The 20,291-nt window shown below is 37.5% G+C and overlaps 4 protein-coding genes and 1 pseudogene across 5 annotated transcripts; 2 read left to right on the plus strand and 3 right to left on the minus strand.

The window, feature by feature from the left end:
* Positions 1-565: 565 nt before the first annotated feature.
* LOC104745697 (GDSL esterase/lipase ESM1-like) lies at positions 566-2,488 on the plus strand. Of its 2 annotated transcripts, none has more exons than XM_010467011.3 (5): positions 566-867; positions 1,003-1,121; positions 1,239-1,439; positions 1,511-1,769; positions 1,871-2,488. In XM_010467011.3, the coding sequence occupies exons 1-5, from the start codon at positions 606-608 to the stop codon at positions 2,194-2,196; spliced, it is 1,167 nt and encodes a 388-aa protein (XP_010465313.1). In that variant the 5' UTR covers positions 566-605; the 3' UTR covers positions 2,197-2,488. The 2 variants fall into 2 exon arrangements, with proteins under 2 accessions (XP_010465313.1, XP_087343921.1); XM_087487795.1 differs by having other exon boundaries at positions 570-867; positions 1,362-1,439.
* Positions 2,489-2,561: 73 nt separating this feature from the next.
* LOC104745699 (GDSL esterase/lipase At3g14220) lies at positions 2,562-4,664 on the plus strand. The gene is made up of 6 exons (XM_010467013.3): positions 2,562-2,822; positions 2,905-3,315; positions 3,408-3,532; positions 3,609-3,809; positions 3,925-4,180; positions 4,280-4,664. Exons 2-6 carry the CDS (start codon positions 3,066-3,068, stop codon positions 4,534-4,536), a joined length of 1,089 nt encoding a protein of 362 aa, XP_010465315.1. The 5' UTR covers positions 2,562-2,822; positions 2,905-3,065; the 3' UTR covers positions 4,537-4,664.
* An 803-nt stretch (positions 4,665-5,467) lies between these two features.
* Positions 5,468-7,879, minus strand: LOC104745698 (ethylene-responsive transcription factor RAP2-2). Its single transcript, XM_010467012.3, has 3 exons — positions 7,352-7,879; positions 5,909-6,799; positions 5,468-5,799 (listed from the first exon to the last, which is right to left on the minus strand). Exons 1-2 carry the CDS (start codon positions 7,650-7,652, stop codon positions 5,952-5,954), a joined length of 1,149 nt encoding a protein of 382 aa, XP_010465314.1. The 5' UTR covers positions 7,653-7,879; the 3' UTR covers positions 5,468-5,799; positions 5,909-5,951.
* Positions 7,880-11,420: 3,541 nt separating this feature from the next.
* LOC104745700 (subtilisin-like protease SBT1.5) lies at positions 11,421-14,324 on the minus strand. Its single transcript, XM_087487794.1, has one exon. It carries the CDS (start codon positions 13,928-13,930, stop codon positions 11,597-11,599), a length of 2,334 nt encoding a protein of 777 aa, XP_087343920.1. The 5' UTR covers positions 13,931-14,324; the 3' UTR covers positions 11,421-11,596.
* A 1,299-nt stretch (positions 14,325-15,623) lies between these two features.
* On the minus strand, positions 15,624-16,644 carry LOC104748183 (E3 ubiquitin-protein ligase RSL1-like; annotated as a pseudogene).
* Positions 16,645-20,291: the final 3,647 nt, after the last annotated feature.

A 20,291-nucleotide genomic window follows, 5' to 3' on the forward strand; every position in this document is an offset into this window, starting at 1 on the left:
GTGTTCATATAAGAATTAGTTGGTCAACACACAATTAATTTAAGGGACTGTTTTAATCAATACGAAAAGGTTTAGTATCATCAAAATTGTCCATTATTTGTGAAGTTGGACATTTTAGTGATCTACACGTAAAAACTTTAGATAATTTTGTGTTCAGTAAATCTCGAGAAAAAGTGTTACGGATGGGAATAGTAGCGAAGAAACTAAAGAAACATGACTACTGAATAGTATGTTTAGTATCATTTGAAAATAACTTAAATTTGAAACAGAAAAACTTTAAGTAGATATGTTAATCATATAATTGTTGTTTTTTTTTTGCTTACAAGTAAATTAATTAGATAACAAATGACATGAGTTAGAATTTTTTTCTTTTTCAAACAGATAGAAATTTAGAGGCAATAACATGGCCTCATATCTAATTCTAAGGTGCAGTTTAGATTGTTTTTTTTTTTACTTTGTAGTTGTGTACTTTTTTTGTTTTTTTAAACCGTAACATTTTACTCAACAAAAATTTACCAACCTATGCAATATAAATATGACCAAGTGAACTGTACGTGAAGTTCACCACCGGACTAATCTTCCTCACTTCACTAATAATTATTGACATGGCAGACAATTGTAATTTCGTGAGTATTTTGGGAGTGTTACTGATATTAACCATCTTCGACAATCCGATCTTCGTCTATGCCGGCGAGGGCGTTCCCAACGTAGCGTTGTTCACGTTCGGAGACTCCTACTATGACGTCGGAAACAAAGTGTTTCTCAGCAAGGACAAAAATCCTGCCCAAACCAAATGGCCTTACGGCAAATCCCGTGACGACCCTAACGGCAAGTTTTCCGATGGCCACATCGTCCCTGACTTTATCGGTACGCTCTTATTACTCTCAGATTTCGAATATTTTTCTGTTGGTTTCACGCATGCACTAATTGATCGGTATATTACTTGTATACTGTATAAGTATATCGGTTATTAAACAAGATATATGGTATATATGATTATAGCTGATTTCATGTCTATTCCGAACGGAGTCCCACCGGCGCTTAAACCGGACGCTAATGTTACACGTGGAGTTAGTTTTGCTGTCACCGATGCTTCTATTCTTGGGAGTCCGGTGGAATCTGTAAGTCTACTTTGCTATAAAGACTAAAGTTATATAATTTAGCTTTTTTACATATACTGTATTAGTAAAATCAATAAGAAGGAATTAAATTGTTTTATATTTTTTCTGTGTATCTAGATGACACTGAGTCAACAAGTGACTACATTCGAAAGTATGAAATCAAATTGGACCACTGATTACATCAAAAAGTCATTGTTTATGATATACATTGGCACGGAAGATTATTTGAACTACATCCAGAAACATCCCGATGCAGACGCTACTAAGCAGCAAGCTTTTGTCACTTCCGTCACTAGCCAATTAAAGACTGACATTAGAGTAAGTGGTCGACAAACCAATAAAAATTGTTGTCTATTGTATGTTTAATTGATTTGATTATATAATTACAGTCGTTGACCAATTTGGGGGCGAGGAAATTTGTGGTTCAATTGCTAGCACCATTAGGCTGCTTACCGATCGTGAGGCAAGACTACAAAACCGGCAACGACTGCTACGAGCTACTCAACGATTTGGCCAAACAACACAATGAAAAGATCGGTCCGATGCTAAACGACTTTGCTAGTTCCCCCGACATTGACGGTTTTCAGTTCGCTGTCTTCGATTTCTACAACGCTATTCTTCGTAGAACACAGAGAAATCTCAACTACCGTAAGATCATTCACTCGACCAAAGTTTCCGTGATGATAATCTATAAGAATTCTCTTTTTTGTTTGATACAAAAATTAATGCCTGAATACATATATGTATAGGATTCTACGTATCAAACGCATCGTGTTGCGGTGTTGGGACACATAATGCATACGGTTGCGGAAAAGGAAACGTCCACTCAAAGCTATGTGACTACCAGCGAGCTTACCTCTTCTTCGACGGACGTCACAACTCAGAGAAAGCGCAGGAAGAAATCGCCCATCTTCTCTACTCAGCCAACCTTAACGTGATCCAACCTATGAATATACGTGAGCTCATCGTCTACCCAACCGGAGAGAAGATGCGTGAGTTTTGGGAACCTAACACGTTTTCGACCCGTCGTCGTCTCTCCTCTCAGGAGGACTCCTACGCCGGTTTCTATGCCTAATAAAACGGATCACTTTGAGCAGAATCGTTCAGAGATACATATACTATCACTCTTGCTGCCTTCGGAACGCCAAACCTTCGGGCTAGTGGGCTAGTCAAGGCCCACTGAACTTTGGATACCTAGATTATCAAAAAAATAATAATAATAATAATTAGAAATTAAAATAATTAGATATTGCAATCTCTAGTACTAAATTGAAACTCGAGTTTCCTTTCTTGTGAAGCACTTTCGATATACAATTATTGCTCTCGATCTGGTACTTAATTAAAAATAAGTCCGAGTTTCACTTTCACGTGTATCTCAATCTAACGTTTCTTCCATACTTTTCTCTTCATTATAAAGTCATATGAATGCAAGTTAGGTATATAGACGATTGTGATTACTTTTGTTACAAGATGTACGATTGTTGCCAAGATAACGACACCATTAATTTCAATATAATCTTAAAATTGCCTTCATTGTGATTACTTTTGTTACTACAAGATAAGCGATTTCTACCAAGATTATTATTAAGACACCATGGCTTTGGTGAATTTTCCCAAACAAGGGTAGTTGGAAGATTTGTAAAGTGAGTTTATGATATGTTCCTACCTTGGTAATGTTGCAAGCTCCATGTTCCCACCTTGGTAACCACAGCTATTAAATACAGTATAAATTGGATATCCTCGCATTTATGATTTATCTCTGACTTAAACTTTTTGGTTTTAGTTCCAGTTGACTTCTTCTGTTCTTCAAGAGTAAGAAAAGATAATCAAACCGGAGTTAATTTCGGTTTGGTATATCACATAAGTTTAAGGGACAGTTAACACTACAAAACAGAGGAAACAGAGTAGAAGACAAAAAGACTGAAAGCTGAAACCTTTCCAAAAATGGCACAGAACCCTCATAAGTCACTCTTCTTCTTAGCGCTATTTACGTATTTTACACTCGCCAGTATTCCGGTGATCGTTTCCGGCGAGCCCCCTCTCTTATTCACTTTCGGCGACTCTTCCTACGATGTGGGCAACACGAAGTTCTTCTCCTCGGAGTTCGATCCAGCCACCGCCTGGCCTTACGGTGACTCCGTCGATGATCCAACCGGTCGTTGGTCTGACGGCCTCATTGTCCCAGACTTCGTTGGTATAAATATACAACTATAGACGTAAAAGTCTTACGCTTTATTTAAGGGTTAATTCTTGTTATATTGATTCAAGATCTAATTGCATAACTAGGTCGATTGATTGGTCAACGTGAACCAATCCCTCCGGTACTTGATCCAAAAGCCGATCTTTCTCGAGGAGCAAGCTTCGCTATGGCTGGAGCTGTTGTTCTTGGATCTCAATCCAAGACTGTAACTGTAAGCAATCTTTAGTTCACCATGGTTTTGTAATATTTTTATATGTGTTCAGTCTTGTTGGGTTTTTTTTTGGCAGATGAATTTTGGAGAACAGATTTCGAAATTTGTAGAGTTGCATAAGAAATGGACGGATAAAAAACGAGCAGAAGCTATATACATGTTGAACATTGGAGCTGATGATTACTTGAATTTCGAAAAGGATCATCCAAATGCTAATCCTGTGGAGCAGATTGCTCATGTAGCCAACGTTCTCTCTAGGATATCAAGAGAGCTCATGGTATGTATTATAGTCTTGTTCCAATACCCTTATAGTTAACATGGACCGGTCCAGATTTAGTCTATAGTCTTTACAAGTTTTGATTGTAGTAGGAAATTTTTGTGGATGTATGCAGAAATTATACAAGTCAGGTGGGGCGAGGAAGTTTGCGGTACAGAGCTTGGGACCGCTTGGTTGCTTGCCGATAGTGAGACAAGAGTTAAAGACAGGTGAAAGTTGTATGGAGATGGTTAACTTCATGGTGAAAACGCACAATGAAAGGCTTAGTCGTGTGCTCCATGCGATGACCGTACCATACCGTGGCTTACGGTACAGCTTCTTTGATTTCAACGGTGAAATCCTCCGGAGGATCAATGAACCATCACTCCACGGTAATTAAATCATTGAAAGAAAGTTTTTATCTCCTGTAGACATTTGGATTAAGTTGTATTAGTTATCATTCGAAATGAAATTGTGGTTTTTATGGTTAGGATATACTGATACAATGACTTCTTGCTGTGGTACTGGATCGAGAAATGCATTCGGGTGCGGTTATAGCAACGTGCATTCAAAGCTCTGCAGCTACCAGAAATCGTTTCTGTTCTTCGACGGGCGTCACAACACTGAGAAAACTGATAAAGAAATCGCTAATTTGTTTTATTCTGGAGACAAACATGTCGTCTCTCCGGTGAATATAAGGGATCTCGTAGGTAAACCTGTGTCCGATCTTCCAGCGCAAGAAATCTAGAAACCCTAATCCTGTTCTGTTTCTTTGTGAAATAAGTAAATGGTTGTTGTTGTAAGCTGTAACACTCGAATTCCATTTCATACCGAAACGAGGATATACAAAAAAAAAAAAACCGTTTACATTAAAAACGTCTAGAGCCGAAACAGTGTTTAAAGATTGTAAGGTGCAGTGACATTAGGCGAGCTTATTACAAGTGAGCTGAGAATGACGCGACAAGTAACCTTCTTTATGCGAATAATACAAGAACAAGACGAAAGAATCTTAAGAAAACAAGGTTGAATAGTGTTGATCGTTGTTAACCTGATTTGAAAGAAGTAAAGTTCGATTGATCAGAGGAACCATATGGAAGGAAACGATTGGTTATGTGCTTTCCATTTATCGGCAAGAGCTCGAGCGGCTAGCCGGCTACTGAGAAACCTTTCCACTGTCGCTTACCTCTTGAGCTGAATTCATCAGAGGAGCAAACAAAATATAAAAGCTCTCCGTCTCTCTCTCCGGTTATATACAGTACTTCAGCAACATCTTATGATCAGAAATTCAGAACAACGAAACCGCATTGAACCGAACCTAAGAACCTCCTAAACCGATTTTTTTCTTTTTTTAATACGAATGAATCAATGAAGCCTTGAACCGAACCGAACCGAATCTAAACCAGCTTCGAATTAAAACCGCCGCTTCGTCATTCGACAACTTGAGCAGTGGCCTTGATCATGTTTCCTTAATTTTCACTCAATCACACTATTGTTTTGTTTCCGAAGAATCTTTCTTTCTCTTTTTTTTTGCTTTTAAAGTGAACCACCAGATTAAAACTGAAAGTTGTTCGCATTATTCAAAACTGATTTATATATAAAGCATTTCTCTTCTCAATATATATCAACCAAGCAAAGTTCTGTTAGTCAGAGAAAGAAAATTCATAGTAAGAAATAAGAGAGGTTCCAAATAGATTTTATTATAATGTTAAATATGTTTGGGGGGTTACAAAACAAAAATAACGCATTCGAGAGTGATGATGATACGCTACAACAAATATAAAAACAGAGAGATCAGAAGATTACTAAAAAGTGTCATTTAAAAAGACAGAAAGACAAAAATGAAGAGAACATACAAGACTCATTAGATGATATTTTATACTCTCCTATATACTTCATCACACCTTTTTTATTTCAGAAAAATTAAAAGAGAATGGGAAGAGAGGGACTCATATAAGATACCAATGCAACAAGCGCTAGGTGTGACTTGTACCATCCCCCACAACAGCAAAATCTGTACACAAAAGACAAACAAGTCAGAAGAAGATCAAGTAACCAACACTAAACACTAATTTGTCTTCAGGATTTAACAAAATTTACTTCAGAAGGGATATCAAACTCACCAACACAGAGCTTTATTTACAAACTAAGGAACCATCAATCACTTCAAAACTCTCCTTCCAGCATGAAATTGATCTCATCTAAGCTCCATAGCTCCTCTTCCTGTGTCACCGCACCAGCATCTGCGCCAAGCATGGCTTCCACTTCTAGTGGAGTGTCCCATAAGGCGTTGTCAAGGTATACCATCAGATCATCAGACTCATCATTGTGGCTTATCCCGTCCTCGGAGTTAGGTTTAAGCTTCTTGGCTGCATTGCTTTCTTCAATGTAAGGAGCTTGGTTATTATTGACTAGCATTGACGAGATCTCTGGTGTTTTGGGGCCGTGATCACTCCACCCGAACTCAGAGCAGTCAAATGAGTTGCTGCCCTGATCAGAACTGAAATACTGGTATCCGTTGTTACCTCCAGCAGCATCAAACGAGTTCGTTAAACCAAACTGATTGTTGTACATCTGAGGCTTCTCTTCCATGAAACTCATATCACCAAAAGAGTCATGTACCATGTTATCAAAAGAGTTGTTGCAGTACTGCTGACTCAAATGTGTTTGCTGCTGAACCAATGTTGGGCTTTGGTTTGGTTTAGCCACTGGTTTCTGAAGACTACTGGTCTTAGCACTTGGGCGTTTCTGGGGGATGTTCTCCTCTGGGAAATTCACCTTAGCTTTGCTGCCGCGGATTCTGCGTGCTGCTGCATCGTAGGCTCTTGCTGCTTCCTCAGCTGTGTCGAACGTTCCAAGCCATTCCCGGGAGCCTTTTCTTGGATCACGAATCTCAGCTGCCCATTTGCCCCAAGGACGCTGCCTAATCCCACGGTACTGATTCTTCCTCTTCCTCTTAGAAGATTTCTCAGCTTGGCCATCTGACTCTACAATTTTCCTGGCAGAAGCTGAACCTATTATTGAAGACAAAACACACAAGATCAATCCTTAGCTGAACTGAATCTTCAGAGACTCATATCAGAACACAAAACTTTACCAATAACCAATTACACAATTATATAATACCATATCATAAACCAGAGTCAAACACATACATAAAACAAAACTGCATCTTTCAACATAGTGATTGCAGATGGTAACAAAACCAACGAGATCAACCAATTCCAAAGACTTCAAACAACAATCAAAGCTATAGACACAAAGAAAAGCCTTTGAAAACCAAAGATCCAGAAGATCTAAATCATTTCATCAACATAATTAAACAAAAAAAAGTCAAATAACAATATATGACAAAATTCTCAATATTTTGACTTTTTTTAAAGAGTTCAAACGAAGCCAAGCAAAAAGACTATCTCTTGTTCCTTAACCCCCAGAAACCATGAAAAGTATATAAAGATCTTTACTTTTTGGCTAAAGGAACACTCAACATACGATAGAGAGATAAACACATTAAACCCATTCAAATAAAGCTGAGATTTTGAATCAATCAATCCCCAAATACATACCAGAGGAGACGAAGGCGGAGGCAGGTGAAGAAGCTACAGGTTTGGTAGTTGCGGCGAAGACAAAAGGCTTCGCATTTCCGAAGACATCATCGACATCGCAATCAAAAGACGAATCATCCTTAAACCCTTGGAAGTCAGCTTCGAACTCATCGTCCAGATCGAAGAAATCGGATCGCTTCTTCGTCGATCTCTTCTTCCAAGCTTTCCCTTTGTTTTTCAGATCCGGCCATATAAACTCGCTCGTGACACGGCGGGACCTCGGCGGCGGTATGAAATCGGAGATTATAGCTCCTCCACACATGGCGGCTTTGCTCTTTCAGGGGTGTAAATGATCAGAAATAGAATCTTTGGGGAGAAAGTGTAAATATTATCTTTCTTTGGGGTTCTCTTTTTTTAGTTTTCTCTGCTTGCTATGATGGTCTGTTTGTTACTCTCTCCAGAAAGATTGAGAAAGGGTGCGTCGTATATTATATAGTTTGCTTCTTTACTATTATACCCTTACTCGCGACTCGTAATGGCTATAAGGTTAATTGTCATTGGTTTAGGTGGGTGATTAATATAAATAATTTTACAATTTGGTGTAGATTCTATTAATATGTGTAATCACTATATATGGGAGATAATTATGAATAACAATGACCATTAAGATATATATTATTGTATTCTTTAATCTTTATTAATAAGAATATTTTACTTTGATATTTATTTGAGCCCACATAAAAAGCATAGGGTTAGAGATATAGATTTTGTCAATTTTTGTCTGTTTTTAGTAAAGATCTTGGTTATGTTGACAATGTTATGACACTTGTCAAGTAATTTTAACAAACTACAAATTTTAATCTTTACAATAAACTTGCCTGGTCCTAATTAATATATGGTTCTACAAGAAAATAAGTTAATAGACGGTAAGTTGAATCCTATGTTTGTTATCTTTGACTGTCCTTACAAATGTCAAAAACTAGTTACCGAACTTTTTCTTATGAGGTTTAAATTAACTCTTTTTGACTTTGATGTGAGAAGAGTCAGTCATACTGAGTCATACATAAGTCGTATAAAACTTTCATGTAAATCAGGAAAAGTAAAGAAAATACAATACTGTAGAGAAGACCAAGTGTTACCGCGTGACATGCCACGGTAAATAAAGGAGGCTGTGCACAGGGAATCATGTTAGATGCATGCATTATTTTGACAATTAGATGCATGCATTATTTAATAATTTTATTATTATTTGTTAAAAAAAAAATCAGAGACCGATATACATGGAATTATATTGACAAAAGAAATGACAAGTTATACTTTTTATATATAGACCGCTTTATTGAACAATAAACACAAACGGTCTAAATATTTCTAAAATAGATAGAGATACTTCTAGCAGTAAAATACTCCTTCTGTATCACAAAGATGATGTGGTAGGATTTTCACATAAATTAAGAAAAACATTTAATGTTTAAATATAAATGTATTATTTATTTATAATAACATTTATTATAACTATTAACCAATAATAATTCACTAAACTTTAATATTTTCATTTAATAGTTCTTGAAATTTACAATTTTTTAGCATTAATTGATAAAATTCAATCTTTGTGATACAAGAAAAAATTCTAGAAAATCATCTATTATGATACAGAGGGAGTACAAAATGTGTAGATATTTATAATGTTTAATACTTCTAGCAGTTCCCACAGAATTGCCAACTTTCGAGCAAGTAAACAAACCAATCAAATGATTTGTTGTTGAGATTTCATACTATCTTGACGAATCTAAAATAAATGAACCCCATCCCTAGTTGAAATTATCATGGAGTAGCAAAACTAGAAAATGAGATCATATATCATCTATGTGCGTGTGTTTGTGTTAGACGATGTTTCTTGATATTTTAAAAAGGGAGAGATAAGAAGAAAGACAAGTTGAGCAAGTGGACTTTACGACAAGGCTTTGCGTTGTCCTGGTCCTACCTTTGTATTGTACCACACCACACTTACGCGCATATTCATAGTTCTAAACTTTAATATCTTCATCTATTTTATTGTTAATTGCATATCATTAGTTCTCCTTATTGAAATTATCCGGAGTCTCTTAACATGTTTACAATAAATCACCCTTTATTAGTTTTGTTTTTTTTGGGACAAAACCCTTTATTTGTTTTTTTTTCGTGATTTATCTTCGGGATAATAATGTATTGTATTTTAGTGTACTGTATATACGTCGGTATGTATAGTAAATCCAGAAAAAAGAGTACATACAGAAGATAAAGTTAAGAATGCAAAAAAGAGGTAGGACCATTATCTTTTTGGTTCGATTGAGACAAAGCTCCTAAAATAGCTGATCTCAAGAAACAGAAGATGATGTAAGTTTTGAATGCTACCCCCATCCCGTATCCTGCAATTATTTCTTGTTTCGTTATTATATGAGATTGAGATACATGTATCATACGCACTCAAATTTTAAATATCGAAATTATATACACAAAAAATAAAAATAAAGAAGGAGTTAAAATGCGCAATTTTAATTCTATCTTTTTGTTAGGAAAAGGTAATTGAATTATTTTTTATCTTTTTTGACTGGTAGGTGAGCTGAGCTGCATTTATTTTAGGGTTTTGTGCAAAAAAACCCTTCAAATAATTTTTTTTGCAACTTTACCCTCCAACTCAGGAAAATGCAGATCAATAACACCAAATCAAAAGTCACCCGCAATATAACCCTCGAACGTGTATAGATTTTGTAAACTGTGTATGTCTGTATATGAGTCTTAAAACTACGTCGTTTCTATATTTTAAAAATAAGGAAAAGGGTTGCAACTGAGATTCAAACCCAAGACCCGCACGACTGGCCCATACACTAACAACCACTATGCTGCGTCAACTTTTATTTACCTACCAGACCAACATATATATATCTCATCGCCCCTGCGTAAACTAGCTGAATTGGAACACGAATCGGCGCTGTCACGGCGTTGAAACCCCTCCTCCCTCATCTCATTTGGATCTGGAGAAACCACACCATCGGAAGCAAAGATCGTCCCTGCTGCCACCGTCAATTCCGTTTGCATCATTCGCGTGAGGAAACTCGAAACAGAGGAAAACTCTTGGTTAGGTGAGGAAGAGCAGGATTCTCAGATCCATAAGCTCCATCACCATTAAAAGAGGAGAATCCACCGGTGGCTGACATTTGGAGAAATTATCGTAGCCAAAGCTACCGTGCTCGGACGGAGAAGGGGTTTGAGCAACGAAATCTCCGTCATCAGAGGTTTTATATGTTCTTTGGTCCGCTTCTTCTGGAATGTTGTTGCAGCTTAGTGGTTGTTCATGTTTTAATTTGTTATGAAGGTCTACGGTTCGAATCTCAGTTGCAACCCTTTTCTTTAATTTTAAAATATAGAAACGACGTAGTTTTAAGACTCATATACAGACATACACAGTTTACAAAATCTATACACGTTCGAGGGTGTTATATTGCGGATGACTTTTGATTTGATGGTATTGACCTACATTTTCCTGAGTTGGAGGGTAAAGTTGTAAAAAAATTATTTGGAGGGTTTTTTTGCATAAAAGCCTTTATTTTATATTGACTGTAAAATCTAGAAAGCTTCCAAATCGAATATTTCAATCACAAATCTAAAAGTGTTTATTTTAACCCATAAACATAATATATTGCTGTCTGCCACTACTACCAGTAAAGTAAACTACACACACTCACCTGCAAACACGTACATCTTCTATTTTAGGCTATTAATCGAATTATCATTCTATAATCCTTTTTTATATTCCTATGTAATAGTATATCCTAAGCTCAGCTGTCTGTTGGGATTCTAATTTCCAATTAGGCTCTTGGTGTTGAAGCCTTGTTCTTTTGTGATAGCCATGTTTATATAAATGGGGTAGAGTCGGATTTTTTTGGTGCTCGTTGGTGAACCTTTCTCAGGTTCTATAAATGGGTAGAGTCATTCAGGCTCACCAACTCGCCTAGAAAAAAAAAATATTGAAGTGCGTCAATGTGGGCTTGGAGCTTTAAGCTTTACAAGCCTCACTCAAAGCCCACATCACAAGTGCAAGGATATTAGATTCCACAAAAATGGGACATTCCTTAGATGCTGCATCTTACTTAACAACAAAAGATACAATTTTTTATATTACAGATCACATAGACGACGACAACAACAACAACTTATGATCTTCCTTCATCATTTATAACAAAGGAGACCAGAATTTTCCCGGTCACCAAATCCTAAAAAACCCTTTCACAAAGGTTGTTGAAGAGTGACCACCAAGGGACTTGTCACATTTCGTTTCCCATCTGACCAAACTATATGACCAGTCTCCACACTTGTCGCTCCTGGTGACAGCTTCACCTCTGTGGTCTTTACCCTAACAACAAAACTCAGTTTCTGCCCGACCCGTCTGAACGATAGCTTCTCCGGCTCAACCGTCACCGTAGTCCCTCTCGGCGGCCTAATCTTAATCTCATAAACCGAATCAGAGTCGCCTACATTAGTCACTGTCCTAATGAAATGTGTCGACATTTTCATCTCTCCATACTGCTGAAACACGACTGAAAACGACGGGTAGTTCAAATTCCCAACATGTCCCGCTCGTCTCGCACCATCACAGTCCGCTTTGCGACGGGTTATTGTCACAATGTTGGCTCCCGTGTAGTTAGAGTTACACAAGAAGTTGATATAATCATAAGATGTTATATCGTAAACCAATCCCGGATCCATAGCTTTGGTTGGGTGAACATGACCCGAACCATAATCCATAACCGAAGATGTATTGCCAGTGGACTCATCCATCATAGCCTCACCACGGTTATCAACCCTGTAAGCCGTTGTCATCAATGCTGATCTTATCGCCGCAGGACTCCAATCCGGATGAGACGCCTTAAGCAGAGCAGCTAAACCGGACACGTGGGGACACGCCATTGAAGTACCTGACAAAATATTGAACTCCGTTCTCCGGTTATCAGAAGAAACACCCGATGGACCAATCCGGTCAGGCCAAGCAGCTAAAATGTTCAAACCGGGTGCGATTACATCCGGTTTAAGAATATCCGGCGTCTCTGGATTAGGTCCACGAGCAGAGAAAGATGCAACAACCGGAGCAGGTCGTATCCCAAGTCGAGTCCCTTTGAAAACAATCGTAGCCGTTGGTTTCTTCGATGAACGAGACTTAGACGATTCAGAGATGTACCTTCGTATCTCATCTCCACCAGAAGCACCAATAGATGTAGCCGGTAACACGTGGCAATCGGCGACTAAACCTTCGCCGTCGAACACACCGTTCGCTATAATCATCCCCAAGCCTCCGTTTTTTCTCACGATCTCACCTTTGGTTGCTCTAGAGTTGATTCCTCTATCACAAAGAACGATCTTTCCCTTAACCAAATTCGGATCCAACGAGCCTTCGAGACACAGAGACGAAGAGTAACCGTCACCACCGAGTAAACTACCACCGTAAACTAACGGGTACATTCGACCCGGATCCAGACCCGGTCCACCGTAAACACTAACACCTGAAATCATCTTCCCGTTACCGAGCTTCACATTCGCCGGAAAATCCCTATCGATTGTTCCTGCTCCGACTGTAGTCATCCACGGAGCAACGTTAGTCACCGTCAAAGCACCGGGACCTCCGTTTCCGGCGGAAGCAGAGACGAAGATACCTCTGTCAATAGCTCCGAAAGCTCCAATGGCGATTGCGTCTAGGTAATAAGGAACCACGACGCCTCCGACGGAGAGAGAGATGACATCGACACCGTCAGCGACGGCGGTGTCGAAAGCAGCTAAGATATCGGAGTCGTAACAGCCGGAGTTCCAACAGACTTTGTACGCGGCGAGTCTAGCTTTCGGAGCCATACCAGCAGCGAGGCCGCGAGCGTAGCCGAGCGTCGACGCCGGAAAAACGTAACGGCCGGCGGAGATCGAAGCAGTGTGGGTTCCATGTCCATCTGAGTCACGCGGGGAGCGAAACTCAGTCGTTTCGTTCATCTTCCCGTTGGTTGCTTCGTAACCGCCGCAGAAGAATCTAGCTCCGACGAGTTTACGGTTACAAGCCGTTGTAGGGAAATCTTGAGAAGCGATACATTGGCCTTTCCATCTAATGGGAACAGGGCCAAGACCACGGTCATCAAAGCTTGGTCTTTCGGGCCAAATACCCGTATCGATTACTCCGATTACAAGATCCGACCCGAAATCGGACTCTTCTAGAAGACCCGCTTTGTCGGTGGACCGAAGACCAAGAAACTCAGGGGAACGAGTGGTGTGCAAGTGACGGACTTGCTCGGGGATAACGGAGATGACATGAGGATGGTTTAAAAGCTGAGCAGCGTCTTGTGAAGTGAGTCTTGCGGAGAAGCCGTGGAAAACGGTGTCGTATGTGTGGATGATGGAGGGAGTGGTGGATGTGAGTGAGGTGAGTGAGGAAGTGTACCAGTGACGGTGAGTTGGGAAGATTGAAGGTTTAGCTTCGTGGTCGACGTGGATGATGTAAGTCAAGGAGTTTAGGTCGTTGGTAGAGGAAGAAGAAGATGGGGAAAGAAGAGTCGAGAGGATAAGGAAGAAGAAGAAGAAAGCCATTGACGGAGAAAGGTAGGGTTTTTGATTGTGGATTTGGTTAGTGAGTGGAGGAAGAAGAAGAAGGTTGATGAGGGTACCACATTGATGATACAGAAGCGGAGAAAGAGAGGAGAGACTGTGGTTTACCCTAGTAGTCCTAGTGTGTACACAGAGGAAGGAAGCAGAAGAAGTTGTGTTTTAGTGAGCTGGAGGCACTGTCTCTTTTTTTTCTTTGTTGCTTTGTTTAATTACGTTACTATCCCTGTATGCTTTTGCTAAAAATTAAATGTGATAGTGTTTGAAACTACAAGAGTAGATGGGATTTTTAATTTTCTCATATAGATATTGTCCATTAGAAGAAATTGAAGAGGAAAGATAAAAACATATATATTCGGTAGGTGCAGTTATGTTTCCAGGTGACAGATTTCATATGTTTCGTTCACGGGTTATTTTCAAATCTAAATATGTATTGACTGGGATAACATATTTGGTCGATTATTATTAAAATCTTGGTATGATGATTCCATCTCTTTGACGTCAAAACAAAAGTAAGGTTTTTCACGTCATTTTGGATTTGGTAAAAGCTAACACTAAACAGACGTGGGTCCTTGGCTTGTTCGACATGTATTTGAGTTCACTCGTGTTTAGAATCTTATTAGGATAAACTTAAAACTTTTTATTAATCAGAATAAGGATAAGCCATTATGATATTTTTGTCCAATGTTTGATTAGTTGTTAGATACATGTAAAAATGTTTTGACCAAAATAACATTTATTTTTCTTTGGATAAAATTGAACAACGAATCTTACCAGAAGTTTGTCATATGATTAGAAGTTAGATTAGAAGGACTTAATGAAAAATAAATATACTACAACAAGTTATAAAAAAAGCTCTATAATTCTTAGTTTGACGCTTAGAGGAAACAAAACATTTTGGAAGCATAATAAATTAGAGTTACAAGATGTGTTTATGTTCCATAGAAATCCACCTGACTAGTTTGGTCGATGTTTATATTACAGTATATTATTGAGCCCAGAGACCAAAGCAGTGTGTTGTGTTCACGTGATTTTTGTTCTTTCCTGCCAATATTTTTTTTTTTTACAAGAAAATAACCAACCCCAAGAATTTAAAGTCTATAATAAAACGAAAAAGATTGTACTCAACTGTATTGAGGCGGGGTAATACGGACAATAAGTGTAGGTCTAGTGTATTATTTATTTTGCAGAAATTAGTCAGGCAAAAATTTCTGCAATTCATTAAGATCATTGAATTTTGCAGAATTATTCAGGTACAATGGGACTATTCCTTTTCCTTCTTTTACTTGTGGGGTAAAAAATAAATAGAGAGACTATTCTAGGATTCTTTATGTAAAAGTAAAACCAATTATTATTGACTTTGGGGGAAGTCTAGTAGTGTGACTTACTGACTAGTGAGTACTGAGTAGGAAGTTCTCTAAAGCGAAACATATAGAATGAACCTCTTTCTCTAATTACTCTTCCTTTTCGCTTTAGCTTTAACTTATTAATCAAAGTCGAATCAAAACCTTCGACCTTTTGAAACCTTAATATTATTTTCCAATAGACTTACATTTGCATATTATGTAATGGCCTAATGGGCATAACAGTCGTTACGCTAGAGTGCTAAACAATACGCCAACAACCTTAGCTTAGATTTATAAATAAATCTGATCAAATAACGCATCGAATGGGCCTTTTAAGTACGAATATGGCAAGCGTGAGAAGAAACCCACGCACATCCACATCCATAGCAAAATTGAAACCCACACCTACAAAACTCCCAAAAGACAAAGACCAAAGTCACCAAACGATCGATGTTAGAATTGGAACACTTCCTTAAAAAAAAAAGATTTGTAATGATAAAAACACAAACCTGCAACTTATATGCAGACAACCAGCGACTTTATCAACGTAGTACTTGCACTGAGGACACCTTCTCCACTGCTTGTTCTTCGCCATCTGAACCAACAAAGCATCTTCTTCATCACTAGTCTTCTTCTTCGTATTCCCATATTTCTGGAACTCCTCACAGCCAATCCCCGCATGCCACGTAACCTTGCACTGCACGCAGAATAGTCTGTGACAAGACGGACACTCCGTCTGCGTCACGTTAGCATCACCACCTCCGTCGTTCACCATCATTGCCGAACAGTCTTTGAACGGACAGTAGAACTTATCCCACGAGGAGATAAGCGACTCGCACAAGATCTTCTCCCAGCGGTCGAACACGTCCTTAGGGATCAGATCTCGACAAGCGTACGGCTCTATAAGACTCGTGCACTCCCCGTCAGGGCATTTGATCCTCGCTGCGTTATCTTTGATCTTAGTCGCCACGTAACGTACGGTGCAGTCGGTGCAGTAGGAGTGAGTGCAGTTAGTGGTTCCTCGGAAGATGTCAGACGAAGGTTTCTGGTCCATACAGATCATACAGAATGATGGTTTGACGGGATCCTCCTCGATTTTTTTCTCCGGTTCCTGCTTAACCCGCGTGACAAGGTTTATCTGGACTTGGGGATGATGATGATTAACCCCAACCGTAGAAGCGACCAAGGAAGAAAACAGAGCTTCTTGGAGATAAAGCTCCGTAGCGTAGTTCTCGTCGGAGATTGGGAAAACCTCATCGTAATCGAATAAAGCAGAGAAGTAGGTTCGTCTACCAACACATCCGTGTCCATCTTTGGGCTTGACGATGATGATGATGACGAACCGTCATTCATCTTGTTCTGTTTGGATTACTACTTCTATGTCTCTAAATGCATTCACACTGACACTATATAATGGCGTTGGATGTTGAACTCGAAGGGTCTTTCGTTTTTAGATAAATGCATAGGATTAATTAGTTGTCAATGAAGATAGCATTGGAATATGAAATTTTAATTAATTGAATTGTAGTCAAATATGCCTTTTGGTTATCTCTAAAAACAGAAACACACATAAAAACCTTTTCACTTATTTTCTTGACAGCATAGAAACCACATTGACTGACTCTCATAAAGAATTAGATGGATCATCCCTATTGATAATAACAACAACACCAGAAAGGTTTGTCAGGGCTCCTATAGGGAGGACGGCAGTCTCCAGTCTCGTACCCCTTTGATATGCAGGTCTCGGCAGGCTGGGTCTCGGTGCATTTTGGTGCTCCAGTTATGGGCGCGCATAATAACTCCTCAAAGCATTTCATGTGGGCCTTCAGTTCTTTAGTTTGGATCTCTGCACACACACATATGCAAAAATTCCACAATGTCAAATTATACTTTCACAAACCAGGATTCTTTTACAATTTCTAAATCTTCTCCATGTTGTATATATGTTGCTCCTAACAAAATATACTGTATGAAAAAGTTAATCGGTTCTAATTATTGGTATATAAAAGAACATACCTGACACCATATCGTTTTTGGGTGGACAACGAAACCACCATTATAACTACAAGAAAGGATGTCACAAATATTTTTGTGAAACCCATCATTACTTATTATTTTTTTTTGTAAGAAAACAATTTGCTTTGCAATTTTCCAGATCTTGAAAAAAACTGATGGATTTATAGAACTCTTGATTTTGGGATTGAAAATCCCATTATTTTACTTCCAAAAAATAATTTGAACATTTAATGTTATATTTTAAAAATATGTCCTACCATAAACAACGTTACTTTATTAGTTAATTAAAAACACTATATTTGGGTTAAAATTTGTTGACTATGAGCATCTCCATTAGTAATACTCAAAAGTCTCAAATGGATGTCTTAAATTTTAGCATCTCCACTACTAATTAAATTTTAGGCCCCCCCCCCTCCCCCCAACTTGTTTTTATTTTTTTTCCTCCCATTAGACTATATACAATTGTTGAAAGATTAAATATTCATTTAGTTTAATATTCCACATCATCTTCCCTTTTTTCCACTTCATTATTCAACACCCATTTTAGTTTTAACTTTTACAATAGTTTTGTTTAATAGTTTTCAACATCTTACCCCACCAATTTTATTTTATATTCTATTTTTTTTTGTAACTACAAAAAATAAAATTATCCAAATGAAACAAAAGTAGTCTCTATACATAGACTTTAAAAAATTATGAATTTTGATATAATTAAAAAAAAACTGATTACAACCAAATAATTGAGTATAAATAAAAAAAGAACTTCACATCCACACCAATAGAAAAACAACAGATAAAAAAAAAGTGTCGGTAAAAAAAAAAAGCTTTTCTCACTACTCTCTCCAATCACAAGGTGACAATTATCATTGAAGACCTCGTTTCTTTTGCATTCAACATATTGAATGTATTCAACTGAAATTAATCCACATAAATTTTTCATTTTATTCAACACCTCCACTGGAGGCATTAAACTGTTGAAAAAATTATTCAACAAGTTCACTGTTGATAGTTTTAGTCATCATTAAATATGGATCTCTTCACCAAGTATGATATAATTTATATTAAAAATGTGTTTTTAGTATATTTTATAATGTTATAAATGTTAGTTATAGAGTTTATGCAAAATTAGGAAAATAAAACTAGAAATTGTAGTTATAATATAATATATTTTATTTAAAAACAAATATATTACATTATAAAAACTTTAAAACATTTATTACAATACTAAAAAAAAATCAAACTTAAAACTGGATATAATAAGTTCAAACAAATACATATAATGATAGAAACATATAAAAGCATTGTCAATATTGTAATTCTCATGGGTTAATCTTGAGTTGTGCCAAATTTTTTACCAGATATATTTTCATGGATTCTCATGGGTTAATTCTCAAATCTTCATTTGTTTAGGAGTAAGTAACAAAGATTTCAATTCTCTTTGTTCTTTTTTTTTTTAACGTAGGAAAAAAAAACAAAAAGAAAAGAGAGAAGAACAACAAATGTTAGTCATTTACTTATTGCAATTCGAGTTTGTCTATATTATGCCCAAATTTATTACATTCTTCGCAATATATATGTTGATGTAATTCATTCCCAAAATTCGGATGATTAAATGTGCAGCTAAGATTTTTCAGAGGGGTCGATGATATTTGGTAAATTTGCATAAAATGACATGAGTTGGAATTTTTTTACCATGAATCTAGCATTCATAAGTCACAAAGAGATGCACTGAAACCTATATTGTGGTCCATCTCTCTGCATGTGTCACAGTGTCAGAAAATGTGCTATTTTGCTTTTCAAAAGCCATCAACGAATTTGTGGCTCTTTCTTACTAGTATTGTTTTTTGTTTTTTACTCTAGTTATTATGTCTTTGTAATAATAGAAAAAAAAATGCTAGACTAGTAGGTTCACTCCATAGTCCACAGAAAATGGAACTAACTCGAAATAGGCAAATATTGTAAATGAATATACACAACTATTTAACAAAAAGAAAATAATCAACTTTGCGAATATAGACAACTATACAGGGACAATAAAATTTTATACGTAATTAAATTGAACAATACATACTCATGCATCTAAAACACAATACAAGATATCACTTGTGTTTTCATGCATAGACATTAATCTCTTAGACATTGGGTTTGTTAATTTAGCTGCCCACCAAATACCAAGCCGTCGCATTCCACGCGAGATCGACGCATTCGGTTATGTTTCGGTGTGCCTTCAACGGCTATCAGGACACCTTATATGCACATTCAGGCCATCAGTTGTTTCTTGAGTGTGATATAGTTGGCACGGTCGATTTTATTTTTGGCAACGCGACTGCGCTGTTCTAAAACTGCAGCATTATGCCACGACAGCCACTTTTGGGACAGGTGGTAACTGTCACAGTACAAGCCGCCATTGATCGAGAAAGCAACACCGGTTTCTCCATCACACATAGTAAAATCATAACATATGACGACGGTAATTTCAGAGTATATCTAGACGTCCATGGAGGAGCTACGCTAGAGTCATTGTCATGCATACCAAGTTGAGTCAATTGGTTGACCCTAGGGGTTGGCTGGCTTGGAACAGCTCAACGGATCCGCCTCCTCCGACGGTAACATTGGGAGAATACCAAAACTATGGACCGGGTTCGGACGTGACTAAGAGGGTCAATTGGATTGGGTATACTCCGGTAATGACAGACGAGGAAGCGTAGAAGTTTATTGTTGATGAGTTTCTGAACCAAAAAAGTTGTAAAACTGAAAAGAATTGACAAAGATATCACTAATATTAATTTTTAAAATAAAATTGACAAAAATAAGCAAACAATAAGATAAGAATAAGTAAAACATAAGCAAAATATAAGAAAAATATAAGCAAAATATTCAGTATATAGTTAGTAATATATTTTGCAATAATGGAGTACAGCCGACTCATATCATAGTTTTCATAATCATCTTGACAGTCACTCATGCTAGTTTACTTGGGAGAA

Source organism: Camelina sativa, chromosome 15 (assembly GCF_030686135.1).
Source record: "Camelina sativa cultivar CO46 ecotype springtype chromosome 15, ASM3068613v1".
NCBI classification, from domain to species: domain Eukaryota; kingdom Viridiplantae; phylum Streptophyta; class Magnoliopsida; order Brassicales; family Brassicaceae; genus Camelina; species Camelina sativa.

What these genes read in the sequence shown, in the direction of transcription:
- LOC104745697 (XM_010467011.3), top strand. Translation starts at nt 606, where the DNA reads ATGGCAGACAATTGTAATTTCGTGAGTATTTTGGGAGTGTTACTGATA. An exon ending in CATCGTCCCTGACTTTATCG is followed by an intron (nt 868 to 1,002) that starts GTACGCTCTTAT and finishes ATATGATTATAG; the next exon opens with CTGATTTCATGTCTATTCCG. An exon ending in TTGGGAGTCCGGTGGAATCT is followed by an intron (nt 1,122 to 1,238) that starts GTAAGTCTACTT and finishes CTGTGTATCTAG; the next exon opens with ATGACACTGAGTCAACAAGT.
- LOC104745700 (XM_087487794.1), bottom strand. Translation starts at nt 13,930, where the DNA reads ATGGCTTTCTTCTTCTTCTTCCTTATCCTCTCGACTCTTCTTTCCCCA.
- LOC104745699 (XM_010467013.3), top strand. Translation starts at nt 3,066, where the DNA reads ATGGCACAGAACCCTCATAAGTCACTCTTCTTCTTAGCGCTATTTACG. An exon ending in GGATATCAAGAGAGCTCATG is followed by an intron (nt 3,810 to 3,924) that starts GTATGTATTATA and finishes GGATGTATGCAG; the next exon opens with AAATTATACAAGTCAGGTGG. An exon ending in CAATGAACCATCACTCCACG is followed by an intron (nt 4,181 to 4,279) that starts GTAATTAAATCA and finishes TTTTATGGTTAG; the next exon opens with GATATACTGATACAATGACT.
- LOC104745698 (XM_010467012.3), bottom strand. Translation starts at nt 7,652, where the DNA reads ATGTGTGGAGGAGCTATAATCTCCGATTTCATACCGCCGCCGAGGTCC. An exon ending in CTCCGCCTTCGTCTCCTCTG is followed by an intron (nt 6,800 to 7,351) that starts GTATGTATTTGG and finishes CTTCAATAATAG; the next exon opens with GTTCAGCTTCTGCCAGGAAA.